The sequence below is a fragment of the Rhincodon typus genome, chromosome 2 (genome assembly GCF_021869965.1).
Source record: "Rhincodon typus isolate 14 chromosome 2, sRhiTyp1.1, whole genome shotgun sequence".
NCBI classification, from domain to species: domain Eukaryota; kingdom Metazoa; phylum Chordata; class Chondrichthyes; order Orectolobiformes; family Rhincodontidae; genus Rhincodon; species Rhincodon typus.
Genome location: NC_063333.1, coordinates 77,068,405 through 77,083,914, shown reverse-complemented (window position 1 = coordinate 77,083,914; position 15,510 = coordinate 77,068,405). Strand labels below are relative to the sequence as shown.

The following is a 15,510-nucleotide window of genomic DNA, read 5'->3' as shown; positions in this document are numbered from 1 at the left end:
AAGTGTGAAGATTTTCCAGATTGGTTGTGAGCTGCTGTTTTAAGGCCGACACATTGATTTTCTTCCTCTTGGATTTTTGGGTCTTGCATTTGTTGGTGGATATTCACTATCAATTAAACAAGTTGATGTTCTGCCCAGCAGGAATCAGTCCTCTGCCTGAATTGAATGATATAGACGGCATTTAGATCTTTGACTCAAACAATGACATAATCGAAGAGGTAGCAGAACTTTGATCTAGGATGGCTCCCTATGTTTTTGTGTTCCTCTTCTGGTGAAAGAGGACCTTTGTTGCAATGGGACTACACTGAGACTGGTTGTTCGGCAGGTGGACACTTTGCATTGGTTTTTCACAGTCCATTTCTCCCAACGATTCCTCTCTTGACATCAGTCGTGGACAGTCCTGGTATTAAAATTCTCCAGAAGAAGGATTTTTTCCTTTGGATGACATTGAGGACTTTATCGAGGTAAGAATATAACCTTTCCTTAACATCTTCATCTGAGTCAACAATCAGAACATAAATCCTGAGAGAGGCATAGTGGTTATGGCTGAGCTATAACTGAAGTGTTATGTGTATTTCATTTTAACAATTAGGAAGTTTTAGCATTGGATCCAACACCCTATTATGGATGACAAAATCAACGACATGGATGTGAGGGCCACTGTCAGCCCCTCTGGTTGAAAGTCTGTCTCCCTGCTGGTTCCATCTGCTAGCTCACCTCAGCAAGGTGGGCCTCACTGAAGGTGGCAATATAAGTTTGGGGTCTTGATGTTGTCACAGCAGTGGTTAGTTAAATATGGACTGTCAATTTTCAACTTCTGTCATTGGATTTTAATACCTGGCACCTCTCACGGTCTAATTATTTTTCATGCAGAGGGTGGTGTATAGAAAGAGCTAGTAGAGGAAGTGGTGGAGGCTGGTACAATTACAACATTTAAAAGGAATCTGGATGAGTTTATGAATGGGAGGCATTTTGAGGGATATGAGTTAAATGCTGACAAATGGGACAAGGTTAGATTGGGATGTCTGGTTGTTGCGGACAAGATGGACTGAAGAGTCTGTTTTTGTGCTGTGTAACTCTGACTCGATTTTAAAAGGAGAAAATGCTGACTTACCACGTTGAGCCAAGCTAATGAAAACAATGTGAGATAAAGTAGTCTGAGCCAAAATTAACATTTCCTCAAAAGTCACTCAAACTCAAGTCGGGTTTGAAGAAACTGTTGAATTTTTTTAATAGCATTTTTCTGGGAGTTTCACGCATTGAGATGAGAGACTGCTGCAAATTATCCAGCTTGAAAAAGAAACAATGGCACCAGGAAAGGCAATGCACAGGTATTTCAGGCAAACATCTTTTGCACAGACCAGAGTAAGAACATAGATTTATACCATCAAGAGCTGAAAGATTCCGTCTCTCCTTGTTTGCTTCTCATAATCTTGAAAGGCAGCAATGGCAAAAATTATTGGAGAAGCACCCGTCCACCAAGAACTCAAGGTTTGATAGGTTTTGCTACTGGTCACCATCGTAGGCACGGGCTAAACAGCCATGGTCTCGGGTTGAAGCAAAAAAGCCAAATCCTATTTAAGAACTGCATATTATTTATCTTCCTATTGTACTAGATACTTTCCCTTTTTAAAAATTTATACTCGTGTTTAGATGTTTGATGTCAATTTTTTTACTTGTGTCTGGTAGGTAATATAATTCCTCTTTATTTCATTCAGAAACGCAATGTATTTGTCTCCTTAATTTTTACCTAATACTATGTTTTTAGTTGAAGTTTGTTATAGCTGCATGTTAAAAAGAAAGGGACCAATTTGCCCTTCGTCACTTGGTTGCAGCAATTGCTCGTGTGATATATTTGCAGTTTTTATTCAAGGCCGCCATTAATGATACTATCCTATGTACGTTCAAATATTTCAAGTTACACAATTCAAAATTTCCATTTTTTAATCATGAAGCTGCTGATTCCCTCAGGATGTGCCTCCCCAACCAGGACAAAGTGCAAGAGCCTACTTTTAGGGCACTGTTTCTAACTCCTTCCTCATTTGGAATGAGTAGAGGTTATCCTAAGAGGATTGGTCTGTAACAAATGCTGCTGCACAAAGACACCACTATTCATGGAGAGCAGGTCTGGCCATTTAGGTAAGGTCTTCACTAGGCATATCTGATGATTTGAGAGGTTACCTGACTCGGGGATGAAAGTTTAGGTCTAAAACTTTTTATTCCAGATTTAATGTCCTTTTATGGCTCAATTCAAATTCACAAAAAATTATGTTGGACTTTGAACATTATTAGCCCAGAAACGTAACCATTACACTCATATAATTGATACATATCCATATAAAAGCATAAGTCTTCAATGAAATAAAATGTCAATTGAGGTATTATCTATTAATTTACAAGCTCAACAGACAAATAGAATCTGATGGCTTACACCCCAATGTTTTCATGTTTCAAAAGGCAAGTGTAAGGTATTATGTTCCAGATGCAATTCAATTGGTCAAACTTCCAGGCTTGAAGCAAAACACACTTTATTCTTACTCTCCAAATAAAATACAGACAAAGTAAGAATTAAAAAAGTAGTTAGCTTAACTGTAATTCAATCGAAATACTTAACAAGATAATATGTATTGTTAACACATCACTGGTTAGCTGTTCCAAGATGGTAACATCCCCTAAACACACTGCTGGCAAGGGCAAATGTAGTAAAATAGGTTGTCTTGCATGCAGTGTTTCTCCAGTCCAGGAGGAAAGAATATCAAGAGAAAACAAAGAGAGAGAACTCGAGTTTTGCTGTAGTAGAGAGAGATGTTTAGAAACTTCCAAAACTCAATAGCTATTCAAAGTTAAATTAAAAATCCTGGTTCTGTGGGAGCTTGACCCCACAATCATGCTGTTTCTATTGTTTCCAATTTTAAAAAAAGCCAAGACCTCACAAGTTGTTTATTTTATTGGTGTCGCACAGGCTGCTCTGCACCTCTGTCTCAACTTCTCTCCGTAAAAATAGCAGCACAAAATACACTTCATAAAGCCATACTATGCTCACAATAATTTACTAGATTCTACTTCAAACGCTGCCTCTACGGAAGCGATGTTGACCCACTGCTCACATTATTAATTTGAAAATATTAATCAAACTGGTGTTAGGAATCATGAAGATGGATTGACCATTCTTAACCATGAAAGACAACTAAATAAGCTGCAAATTTTCTCATCAGGGCTGTGCTTATATGATGAAAGAGGTGAGATAATGTTGAAGCACTAGTTTGGTTTACAGGATGTTGGGATGCATGACAACTACTGGTTGGAAAACTGAGGAGTAAAAACTATGAACTCCAAGAAGATAATGATTCAGTTAGTTTATTAAGACTTAAGTGACAATGATGTTTATTTGATTCTACCTCAGTTGCATCCGAAACAAAAGAACAAAGCAGCTGTGGTCCAAAGGAAACTGAAAATGGAAACATTTGTCAAGGTGACTGTCAACTTAATTCATGATATCCTGTCAGTAATATGCATTCTTTCATGACTGTAATTTTCAACTGATCAGTTCACTAAGCTCATAAATAATAATACTTTGAGATAGGGCGATCAATTGGCTAACTCCCAAAAATGTGTGTGGGGGTCACAGTGTGCAATTAGCCCACCTCCATCTATTGTGTTGCAGATAGCACATTAAATTTGCATTGCCAGGGATTAAAATGTTTGCTGTGTGTAACTTCTGATGATGATACTGATAATTAGGTACACTCAGCAGTGAGCCCAATACTGTGAATTATTGCTCCTTAAAGGCCTTTTAAAAGAGAGGTGCGCTATGGCTGTGAGAATTGGTTGGAGTTTTTGAAAAATGAATCTGTACTGCAGAAGTTTGAAAAATGACTCACATTGTTGGTCAATGTGCACAATGTTTATTGACAAGTTGGCAGCAAAAGGTTTTGTACAAAATGCAGTGTGATTGAGAACAGCACCCGAAGCAGAAGTAGTGGGGATGGGTCTGTCAGACAGGTGTTTAGGAGACAGTGGGAAGATTAATCACCTAGGACAGATTTTTTTCTCACTATTTTCATTTAATGTTTTGAGGGAGATTCCTGGCCCCCAGTCCACTGGGGCTTGGAGCAAGTTCTCCCGCAACTCTTCAGCTCGTTAATGATGCCCTGGCTTCTTCACTGCGTTTCTTAGAAATCTCACAGCTAGATGGATAAAAATACTTGCCACTGCTGGTTGTTCTGACATTCACACCTCTGGAGCCATGTTTAAAGCCCAGCTTTAAAGGAAGTCAGTGATCTTCTGTGCTGTCCACCATTTTTGCTCTGTTAACCTGCACCCTCAAGGTCACCACTCACTCTAACTCTGTCATTGCACACTCAGTTCACCTACACTGATGAACCATAACTCTTTGTATCACATAAATCATGTCCACTCAGTAGTTTTCACCCACCTTGTCTTTCCAAACTATTAACCTACTTGCTCACTAGGGATATTTCACCACCTCTCCTGCTCATGCATCACCACTAACAGCAGTTCCATCAACTTCAATCAAACTCGGTCCCTCCTTTTGTCTCAAAAAATTCGGCTCACCCTTGTTGGAGTTAAGGGGGGCATTGGGATTGCAGATGATGGTGATGGTGGCAGATGAAGTCAATGTAAGAGAATTGCTAATAGCTTTGGTACATATTCCTGTTGACAACCCTTTCCCTTCTCCCTATTCTGGCAGCTTACCCTGTTCTGAGTGACCTGTCTTTACTTTCCAATTATTTTCAATGTCCTGAGTTAGCAACCCAAGAAAGCACTTTGTTTCAACAACAGGTCGAGATGACTGCAAAAGTACTTCAGCACCAGCCAGACTACTCTTTATAGATGGTTCAAATTTTAGGCATGTATACAAAATCTCCAGTAAAACACGATTTTACCAACAGTCAGACAAAATAATCAAGCAACTACTCTATAAATAGCTCTTAATCTGCTTAAATCGTGCTAGTGGGGTGGTATTTCATCACTCATTCCCTTTCATAATGTGTTCAGCTCAGCAGGTTTAAAACTTGGGATTTACTTAAATTCTCTTGTTTGAAAAGTCAGGTTCAGTATCGCTGACTTGTGTCATGATCCACATACTGCCAGTCACTGGGGGCATGTGCGCAAACTCTTTCACCAGAATGCTATCCTGTGCAATTTAAAATGCTGTTCATGTACCTTGGATCCCATTTTCAAGTGATCAGTATCTCTTAATGCCTTTTTTAAAATTACATTAAGTATTGAACCAAAATTCAAATCAGATCAAATGAAATTAAATGTTTTCTATTTACATGTTTAATCTTACTGTCATTTGTATTAAATTTGTTGTCAATACATAATTATCTTCTAGTTTATATATTTATTATACTTATTTATTTTCTTGAGCTGTCTATTTATTCTTCAATTCTTGCTCACTTTGAAGGTAATTTTAATTACTTTTGGGTAAAACAGGATGAAAAGAAGATTGGATAAGATGTAAATTGAGCAGCCGATTTGTTATCACCTGTTGCTCCCTTTGGGAGGTGAATTAACCTGTCGGATCCTTTGTAATTCTTCAATATTTATTATCACCTTTTGCTTTTGACCAGTTGTCTCCTTTTTCCCTCTACTCCCAATGTTTTTGACTCCTTATGACTCCACAGACAGCAGCTGCTCACAGCTTCTTTTTCATGAATGTAGTGGAGCAGCCCGTTGGATCTTAATTGGCACAATATCCACATCTGAGCATTTCCAGTATAATGCCTTAACTGTGTCCCTTACCAGAGACATTGAAGTTAATTGTCAAACAAGCCTAACATAGCTCAACAAACTGAGCACACACTGGAGATTAAAAAGTACTTGTGGTTGAGCAGCTTATTGTCACCATTTGCACCAGAATTACATCCAGCATTTCTGTGATATGGAGGAGGAAAATCGCCCTGTGTTCCCATGCCTGATTTTTGTGAGGTGATTCTTGCTGCAAGTGTATGTATGTAATTGCAGATGAGATAATACTTAATCAAAATGTCATCATGACATTTATGGCCCTCTTTCAAAGTGCTTGAAGGCAGCTGGTGCACGTAGACCATACTTAAAAGCAGAGTCAAAGCCAGCAAAATGGTAGAAAAGAGGAAATTTTGGCAAAACGATTACAATTATATAAAAATAATTGTATCCCTTAATGCGTGTATTTGATTTTACAACGATCACACACGAAAAGACCTGAGAAGTTGGAATGGTGTCTCCATATTTTGTATTAATAGAAAATTTCTCAGTTAATCTAAAAATTTTAAGTTTTATAACAATGTTTTATGCTTTATTTAGCAGCTAAACATCCACCACCTCCAGTTGATCTCGAAGTTGTGGCTGAGTTAGATAATGGGAGTATTTATCTGAAGTGTTCCTTTGAGAGTTCAGTAACAAACAGTTCTCTTGGATTTACTGTCACTTGGTTCCGACTGTCACCTGATGGAACCAAAGAGGAGCTGCGTCAGGAGACAACAGTCCAGAAGTTTTCCTTTATAGAACTGGATGGGGTAAATCTCAGACTTGGGGACAGGGTATGTGACTTCTTTTAAAATATATTTACTCACACCCGCGTATACTAAAATCATAGTTTGAAGCCATTGCTGCTTTTTTTCCTGTGAAATTGAAGCCCTGAAAAAGGCTCAGCAGTTAGATCAGAATCATGCCTAGATGCTGTTAGAATTTGCTGGGTCACTGGGAATCCGCCTCAGTTTTGACAGTCTGGCAGGCATCCACCTCCCTGTAGGTGCATCTTAGATGAATGTGCTTTTTTTCTTTTTTATCCTTTTAGAATCCCTACAGTGTGGAAACAGGAGCCACCGTGCCACCTTGCTTTATCCTATTTGATACATTGAGATTCCCTGTCTAACGCACCCATTCAATACATGTTCTTCTTAGAATCATTCACTTTTTGGGCCTGGACTACGTCCCTCAGATCCAGTGAGGCCCATCTTTCTCATTCTTGAGGGTAGTACATTGTATCTGTCAACCGCTGGTATCATACTGAGTTCTTTGCCCCTCTGCCCTTCCATAGCTTCTATTTTACATCTGTGGCCTTTTGAGGGACAGGAAGTAGCTGCATCAGAAGACTGAAAAGGAATTCACAACTAAACAAAAAAAACCTAAAAACTACCAGTGCTGGAAACCATAAACAAAGACAAAAATTGCTAGAAAACCTCAGCAAGTCTGGCATTATCTGTGGTTGGAAAGCAGGATTAATGTTTTGGGTTTATTGACCCTTCAGAACTGTTCAAAGACCCTGAAGAAGTGTCATAAGGCCTGAAACGTTAACTCTGCTTTCTCTCCGCAGATGCTGCCAACTCATAACCGAAGTTGGGAGTCCATCCCTGGCTGTTTTCCAAGCGTTTTGCCGAACTCCTATTGCAATTACAACAGGCGTCTGTTGGAATAGTCGAGCAAATCCAGCCTCATGGCATTTATTGAAACTGCTAGTCTATTTTAATAGACTTATTTACCAAACAAATGAGATCAGCTAACCTTGCTAATCAAATTTTTGAGGAGTTACATATTGCTTTGTTTGCTGTTGTTCCAAATACTAAGCCATAATGGTGTGTTGATGAGGGAAATGAGCATGCCATAGGAGGCTTAAGAAAGGAAAAATGTCACTTTTAGAGGGTAAAGGAAGAATCTTAAAATAGTGACTTTGCCACTAAGTGATTCCAACTAGATTTTTTTTGCCAAAAGTCATGAATAACTGAATTGGTTGAACAATTCAATTTCATCTGATCTGCACTTACAGATTGGGGACTCAACACATACTCTCAGGTTGTGTTATTCAGAGCGGATTCTAAATAAAAATATCAGGTTAGCATATTAAGACACCTGAGGTAATCTTTTCATAGAATCATAGAATCCCTACAGTGTAGAAACAGGCCCTTCGGCCCAACAAGTCCACACCGAACCTCAGAGCATCCCACCCAGATTCATCCCCCTATAACCTACCTAATCTACACCTCCCTGAACACTACGGGCAATTTAGCATGGCCAATCCACCTAACCTGCACATTTTTGGACTGTGGGAGGAAACCAGAGCACCCGGAGGAAACCCATGCAGACACGGGGAGGATGTGCAAACTCCACACAGACAGTCGCCCGAGGCTGGAATCGAACCCGGGTCCCTGGTGCTGTGAGGCAGCAGTGCTAACCACTGTGCCACAGCTTTTTTTTGTGTTGTATGCTTGTGTATCAGTAAAAAACTGCCTTGTTGAAGAAAAATGACCTATCAAGCCAGATTTCTGCCTGGAATCTTACTTGTCCGGTTATAACATTATTTAATGGAGGATCTCTCAAATTCAACTTCAAGAGGAAGCCACAGTTTTTTTTTTTTGCAACATTAGCCACTGTATTCCAGATAGTAGAACTTAAATGTCCCATTTAAGACCATGTCATTTTGTTAGAGTGACTCTGTGAGTGAATGGATCACTGTATGATTGTGTAAGTAGGGTGGAGGAAGTCTGTTGGTAAAGAATAAGGCAGCAGGGTGACAGCAGGATAAGGTGAAAGAGGGGCAAAGTGACAAAGCAGTAGACTGGCAGGTTGATAGAGAGAGCTGAATGGGAGAATGCTGGGTAAGAGGATGACAGGTATTAAGATGACAGCTGGTTACAGTGACAGAGAGGTAAAGCAGCAAGATAACAACTGGGTAGCATAGGTTCAGTATGAATGAGATGTCGGCCCGAGGGATGAGTTAATGACTTAGTTATATAGTTGCATTTGACTTGGAATGGTTTTAATCAATGTAACAGTTTCTTCACATATTTAAAGAAGAAAAAAGTTAACAAAACAAGTGGATAGTCTTATAGCAAATGAGTTTGGTGAATTAGTAACAGAGGATAAAATGAGAGAGATGAATTGAACAAAGATTTTGCATCAGTCTTCACTAGAGAGGATTAAAATAGCATCCTGAGAATAGCTGCAAATTAGGAATTGAAAGGGACGACGGAATCAAGAAACTTCTCAAGTAGGAAGTAGTAGCGAGTAAATTGAGTTGACAAATTCCCAGTCCTTATGAATTTCATCCTAGTGTATTAAAGGAAGTAGCCAGTGAGATAATTGATGCATTGTTTTTTAAATTTCCAAAGCCCATTAGATTATGTGGAAGTTCCTTTTGATTGGAGAACAGCTAATGTAAATCCTCTATTCAAAAAAATAAGGAGGCAGAAAGCAGGAAACTACAAACCAGTTAACACCTGTCAGAGGGAAAATAGAGCATTTGGTTAAACTAAAGGTGATCAAGCTGAGCCAACGTGATTTTGTCAAGGGGAAACCATGTTTAATTAATTCGTTGGAGCTCTTTGAAGAAAATAACTTACACTGTAGATAAAGGGGAACTAGTGGATATATTGTACTTGGATTTCAAGAAGGTATTTGATAAGCTGCCACATGAAAGTTAATTGCAGAAAATAAAAGCTCAGTGTCAGAGGCAGCATGGTGGCATGTATAGGAGATTAGCAGACAAACAGGAAGCAATGAATAAGAATAAATGTGTCTTTTTCAGGCTGGCAGGATATCATCAGTGATTTTGCCATAGAGGTAACTGCCTGAACTCTTTACAATTTATATAAATAATTTTTGATGAAGGAACCAAAGGTATGGTAGCTAAGTTTGCAGATGACACAAGGATTGATAGGAAAGTGAGTCATAAAGAGGATTTAAAGAGCCTACAAAGGGATATATGTAGGTTAAGTGAGTGGGCAAAGATCTGGCAAGTGGAGTACAATGTGAGAAAGTGTGAAATTGTCCATTTTGGCAGAAAAAAATGAGAAAAAGCATATTATCTAATATGGTGAGAGGTTGAAGAAACACAAATCAATCTGGCTGTCATAGGATATGAATCGCTGGGGGTTAGTATGCAGTTAAAGCAAGAAATCAGATAGCTAGTATGATGTTACGTTTAATTGTGTGGTAATTGAATGCAAGGGAGGATTATTCTTTAGTTATACAGTGCAGCCGGTGAGCTTGTGTCTGGAGTCCTACATACGTTTTTATAATTGAATTCAATCATTTATTGTCACGTTTATTCAATGTAAAAATGCAGTGAAAAGTGTGTACCATCACTGTATATACATGACATCATTCACATTAACTTAGAATAACATAAGGAAAAAAAGATAACTCAAGAGAATCCAACTTTCCTTTCCACTGCCGCAATCCCACTCAGGCTTTCCAGCCCACACCATTCCTCCACCAGAGTCCTGCTCCTGGCTAGCTCACTGGCTTGCTCTTGTTGTTGCTACCTCATTGGTCCAATCCCGCTGTTGCTGCCTCACCATTCTTGCTGGCCTGCTGTTGATCCACCGCCATCACTCTGGCCCACGCTCAATCCACCATCACTGCAGGACACAATCCGCGCGTTCAGCTCCTGTCACATGGTTCCTGGTTGTGACCCGGCTCCTTCCTGCCTCCTTAGGTAGGTAGTTAAAGGGAGTGGGGGGATAGAATTACTACAGATAGAATTACCTACAAAAAGATTGGAAGCAGAAGATTTACTAGATGAATACCTGTAATGAACGCACTGCTTAATGAGGAAACATGCTAGACAGGCTCGGCCTGTATCCTCTGGAGTTTGAGTCAGAAGTCACTTAATTGAAAGTGAAATTAATAGAAGATCCTGAAGGGACTTGACCAGGTTGATGTCAAAAGGATGTTTCCTTTTCTGAGAGAGCCTAGAACAAGGGATTGGCCTTTTAAGACAGTGATAAGGAAACATTATTTTTCTGAGGATTGTGTGTCTTTGGAGTTCCCTTCCTCATGAGGAAGTGGGTGCAGAAGCTGTAAATATTTTTAAGGTGGAGATAGAAAGATTCTTGATTACCAAGGGGATGAAAAATTAATGGGGGTATGCAGGATGTCGAGTTGAGGTTAAAATCAGATTGGCCATGATCTAATTGAATGATGAAGCAGGCTCAAAAAGCTAAGGGCCGACATTCATTCCTTGTTCATATGTTCATGTTTCCTGAGTAACTTTACAGTAAGTAACTTGGAATTTTGAAATCCAGTTTCATAACATATTTGAGCTGTGATTGGAAGAAAAGAATAACATACAAGATTCAGGGAAAAAAACATCTTGCAAAGTACGTTTGGAAAATACAGAGATGTACAAAACTGATGTCTCCCACCCAAAGTCTTCAATATGCAGAATTTCAAACTGATACTTGTGTACACAAGCAAAATTACAGCAGTCCATTTTATAGACTTGGCAAAGTTCCTGTTTTGTAACTGTCTCCAGATTCTTAGCACAATAAAATAAGAAATATAAATATGTATGACAGTGGAAATTGCCAGAGTTTAATGGTACTTCAGTAAACAACCAATATGTTTTCCCATAAGACAATGGAAATTAGACTTTGGTGATAATGCAAAATGGACAGAAGTTAATCAGCAACCCATTTTAAACTCTGTCCAATTTCTTTCTTGTTATGTCCCTAGAAAATAAAATTGTATAGATTGGAGAATAGATTGCTAATTTACTGTTGCTTGATTTATGTTGCAACCTAAGAACTTCACCTTCAATCAATGTTCCCTGTCCTTTTATTTGGAATGTATGGGTCATTTAGTTAAGTGTGTGAACACATGAAATTCTTTTGCACAGTCCAGATGCATGGTAATTTAGAGTGATTGGCTTTTGGGTTGCTGTGAGGCTTGAAAGGAAACATTGCATCCAATTTGTATCTGTCATATGTTTTAGGCATTATTCAATATATTATGTTCAGCTCAGATCTAGCTTACTTTTTAAAAACTTGTTTTTGGACTGTGAACATCACTAGTGAGGTGACCATTTATTTCTTATTTCTAGTTGCTTTGAGACTGTGTATTCCATGTAGACCTGAATTGTGCTGAGTGGATAATGGAAAGTCTTTAGGAAGTAAGGACATGAGTTACCTTTCGCAGAATATCCAGCCTCTGATCTATTTTTGAAGGTGTAATATTTATATGGCTGCGTTAAGTTAGTTTATGGCCCAGAACGGAAAATAGTTTAGTGTTGATCTGAGGCAATGGAAGGGCTTCTACCGGACTGCTTAGAGTCAGTGGACTGGTCCATATTCAAGAAGTTAGTGGCCAACCTAAATGAGTATGCCTCTGCTGTTGCTTCATTAGTAAGTATGTAGAAGAGGGCACGCTCAAGAAGTTAATTCGAATGTTTCCCAACTGGAAACCATGGATGAATCAGGAGATCCACTCCCTACTGAAGTCCAAGTCTGAAGCTTACAAGTCAGGCAAGTCTAACCTATACAAGAAATCCAGGTACAACTTTTGTAAGGCCATCAGAGATGCCAAGAGGCAATACCAGACTAAGCTTGAGACCCCTACCAACCGCATGGGCACTTGCCTTTTGTGGCAAGGCTTAGATGACATAATGGGTTACAAAGTGAAGTCGAATAGAATCACGCGCAAAAGAACATCCCTATCCGAGCTCAATGCATTCCACGCTGACTTTGAACAGAAGGCCAGTGAAACCATGTCACCTATCACAACAGCCTTAGATGCACCTGCACCCATAGTCACTGCCGCAGATGTTAGATTAGCCTTGTTGAGAGTGAACTGACAAAAAATACGATTGGCCCAGATGGATTCCTTGGTCGTGCACTCGGATCCTGTGTGGACCAACTGGTAGGATATTCACAGGCCTCTTTAACCAATTCTTACCAGTGATCTGACGTTCCTGCCTGCTTCAAGAAGATCACTGTCATCCTGGTGCCAAAGAAAACTCATGCAGCCTACCTTAATGACTACCGCCCAGAGGCTGTGGCCTCCATAATTATGAAGTGCTTTGAGAGTTTAGTCATGGCTCACATCAACTCCAGCCTACCAAATTGCCTTGACCCTTTGCAATTTGCCTACTGGTACAACAGGTCCACAGCAAATGCCATTTCCCTGGCCCTACACTCATCCCTGGAACATCTAGATAACAAGGACTCCTATATCATGCTCCTGTTTATTTACTATAGTTCCGCCTTCAACACCATAATTCCCAAAAAAAAACTCTACTATAAACTCTGAGACCTAGATCTCAGCTCCTCACTCTGTAACTGGATCCTCAACTTCCTGACTGATAGACTGCAATCAGTAAGAAGAGGTGTCAACACCACCTCCACCACAACTCTCAATACTGGTGCCCCACAAGGCTGTGTACTCAGACCCATAAAATACTCCTTAGACACTCACAACTGAGTGGCCAAATTCCACCCCAACTCTTTTACAAGTTTGCTGACGACACGACCATTGTAGGTCGGATCTCAAAACGATGAGACAGAATACAGGAAAAAGATCAAGTGCTTAGCGACATGGTGTAAAGACAACGATCTCTCCCTCAACAAACTGAGGGAGCTGGACATTGACTTCAGGAAGTGGAGTGGAGGGCATGCTCCTGTCTGCATCAATGGTGCTAACATGGAGATCATTGAGAGCATCAGGTTACTGGGAGCAATCATCACCAACAATCTGTCCTGATCCACCCAAATCAGTGCGATGACCAAGAAAGCACAACAACATCTCTACTTCCTCAGGAGACTAAGGAAATTTGGCATGCCCACAATGATTCTTAATAATTTTTTATAGATGCACCATAGAAAGCATCCGAACTAGATGCATCACCATGTGCTATGGCAACTGCTCTTCCCAAGACTGCAAGAAACTACAGAGAGTTGTGAACACAGCCCAATCCATCACGCAAACCGGACTTTGATATATTGACTCCATCTGTACTTCCCACTGTCTCAGGAAAGCAGCCAACATAATCAAGACTCCCCCCACCTGGTTATACTCTCTTCCACCCTCTTCTGTCAGGCAGAAGATACAAAAGTTTAAGATTCAAGAACAGCTTCTTCCCTGCAGTTATATTTTTGAACGGACCTCTCAAATGTTAATTCTCTGATTTCTCTCTCTGCACCCAGTCTGCTGCTGTAACACTCTATTCTGCACTCTGCTCTGCTATCCTGAGCACCCTGTATGACACCATCTGCCTGAATAACATGCAAAACAATACTTTTCACTGGATCTCAGTACATGTGACAATAAATCAATCAATCAACAGTGGTGATTTTAATGGTTGGGGATTCGGCAATGTTGTTGTGTTAAGTGTCAAGGGGGGGTGGTTACAGTCACTCCTGTCGGAAGTAATGATTACCTGGCACTTGTGTGGCATGAATATTACTTTACGTTTATCAGCCCAAGCCTGAATATTGTCCATGTCTTGCTACAGTTATCATCATCAGCTTCATTATCTGCCGTATTGCAAGTGGAATTGAACAGTATGCAATCTTCAGCAAACACTCCGCTCTGACCTTCTAATATTAGAAGATTCTTGATAACACAGCTGAAAACTGTTACACCTAGGACATTGCCCTGAGAAAGTAGTATCCCTACCTCTGAGCTAGGAGTCCTGTGTTCAAGTCCCACCTGCTCCTAAATGTGTGATAACATCTCTGCTCACGTTAGTTTTTAAAAAAAAACAGCCGAGATGATTGACCTCCAACAACCATAATAATCGTTCATTGTATTTTAATATGACACAACCTCATGGAGAGATTTCTTCTATATCCCACTGACTTTGATTTTACCTGAGTTTTTTTGATGTTAGAATCAGTCAAATGCTGCCATGATACAAAGTGTGATCTCTTTAACCTCACTGCTTAGAATGTTTGCCACGAATGAACGATTGGATATAATGGCACATGTATCTTGGTTGTCAGAATGTTATTGAAGAGTGACTACTGCTTGATAGTACTGATGAATCACTTTGATAATATAAAGTGGAACGATAGAGGAATACTTGCCTGGATTGGATGTGTCCTACTGTTTGTAGGCAGGACATAGCTGGGCAATTTTCCACGTCGATATCAGTGTTGTGCTGTAATAGAATAGCTTGGCGAGTTCTGGAACCCAAATTTTCAGCATTATAGCTGGGCTGTTGTTGCAAAAGACTTTGCAGTATCCAGGACATCAGACTGCTTCATGATATCATATGGAGGGAATCGTATTAGCTTAACAATGTCTTCTATAATGATGTGACCTTAGGAGGTAGCTGAGATAATTGTTGCACTTCCGGCTGTAGATGGTTGCAAATGTTTCAATCTTGTCTTGTTGCTTAGGCACTATTGGGTTCTGTGATTGATAATTGAAGTTTGAGAAGTTCGTTGAGCTTGCTTCTTCTGTTATTTATTTAATTGTTCACTAGCTTGCATGTGGCAGAGGATCGCAAAGCTTTGATCTGTAGAGTTGATTGTGGGATTATTTAGATTTGTTTGTAACATGCAGCTTCCACTGTTTATCATGTATATAGTCCTGTGCTGTAGCTTCACCAGGCCAATGCCTCACTTTTTGGTATGCCTGAAACAACATTGGTGAGTTAAATACATTTTACAACAATCTGATAGTTTTCTAGTCAGCATCATTGAAATTAGCTTTTTATTCAGTTTTATTAATTGAACAATTTATAATTTTGACTGAATTTAAATTTCTCGGCTGCTGTGGTCA

The 15,510-nt window shown here is 39.7% G+C and overlaps 1 protein-coding gene across 3 annotated transcripts in view; it reads left to right on the top strand.

The window, feature by feature from the left end:
- Window positions 1-15,510, top strand: part of LOC109935053 (von Willebrand factor D and EGF domain-containing protein-like) — a 196,979-nt gene that overhangs the window by 66,018 nt on the left and 115,451 nt on the right. For 2 of the 3 annotated variants that reach the window (XM_048616980.1, XM_048616973.1), the window contains 2 exons: window positions 3,404-3,472; window positions 6,313-6,548. In XM_048616980.1, coding sequence (XP_048472937.1) covers window positions 3,404-3,472; window positions 6,313-6,548 — 305 coding nt within the window. The remainder of the gene's footprint in view (window positions 1-3,403; window positions 3,473-6,312; window positions 6,549-15,510) is intronic. The other variant, XM_048616988.1, reaches the window with a different exon arrangement.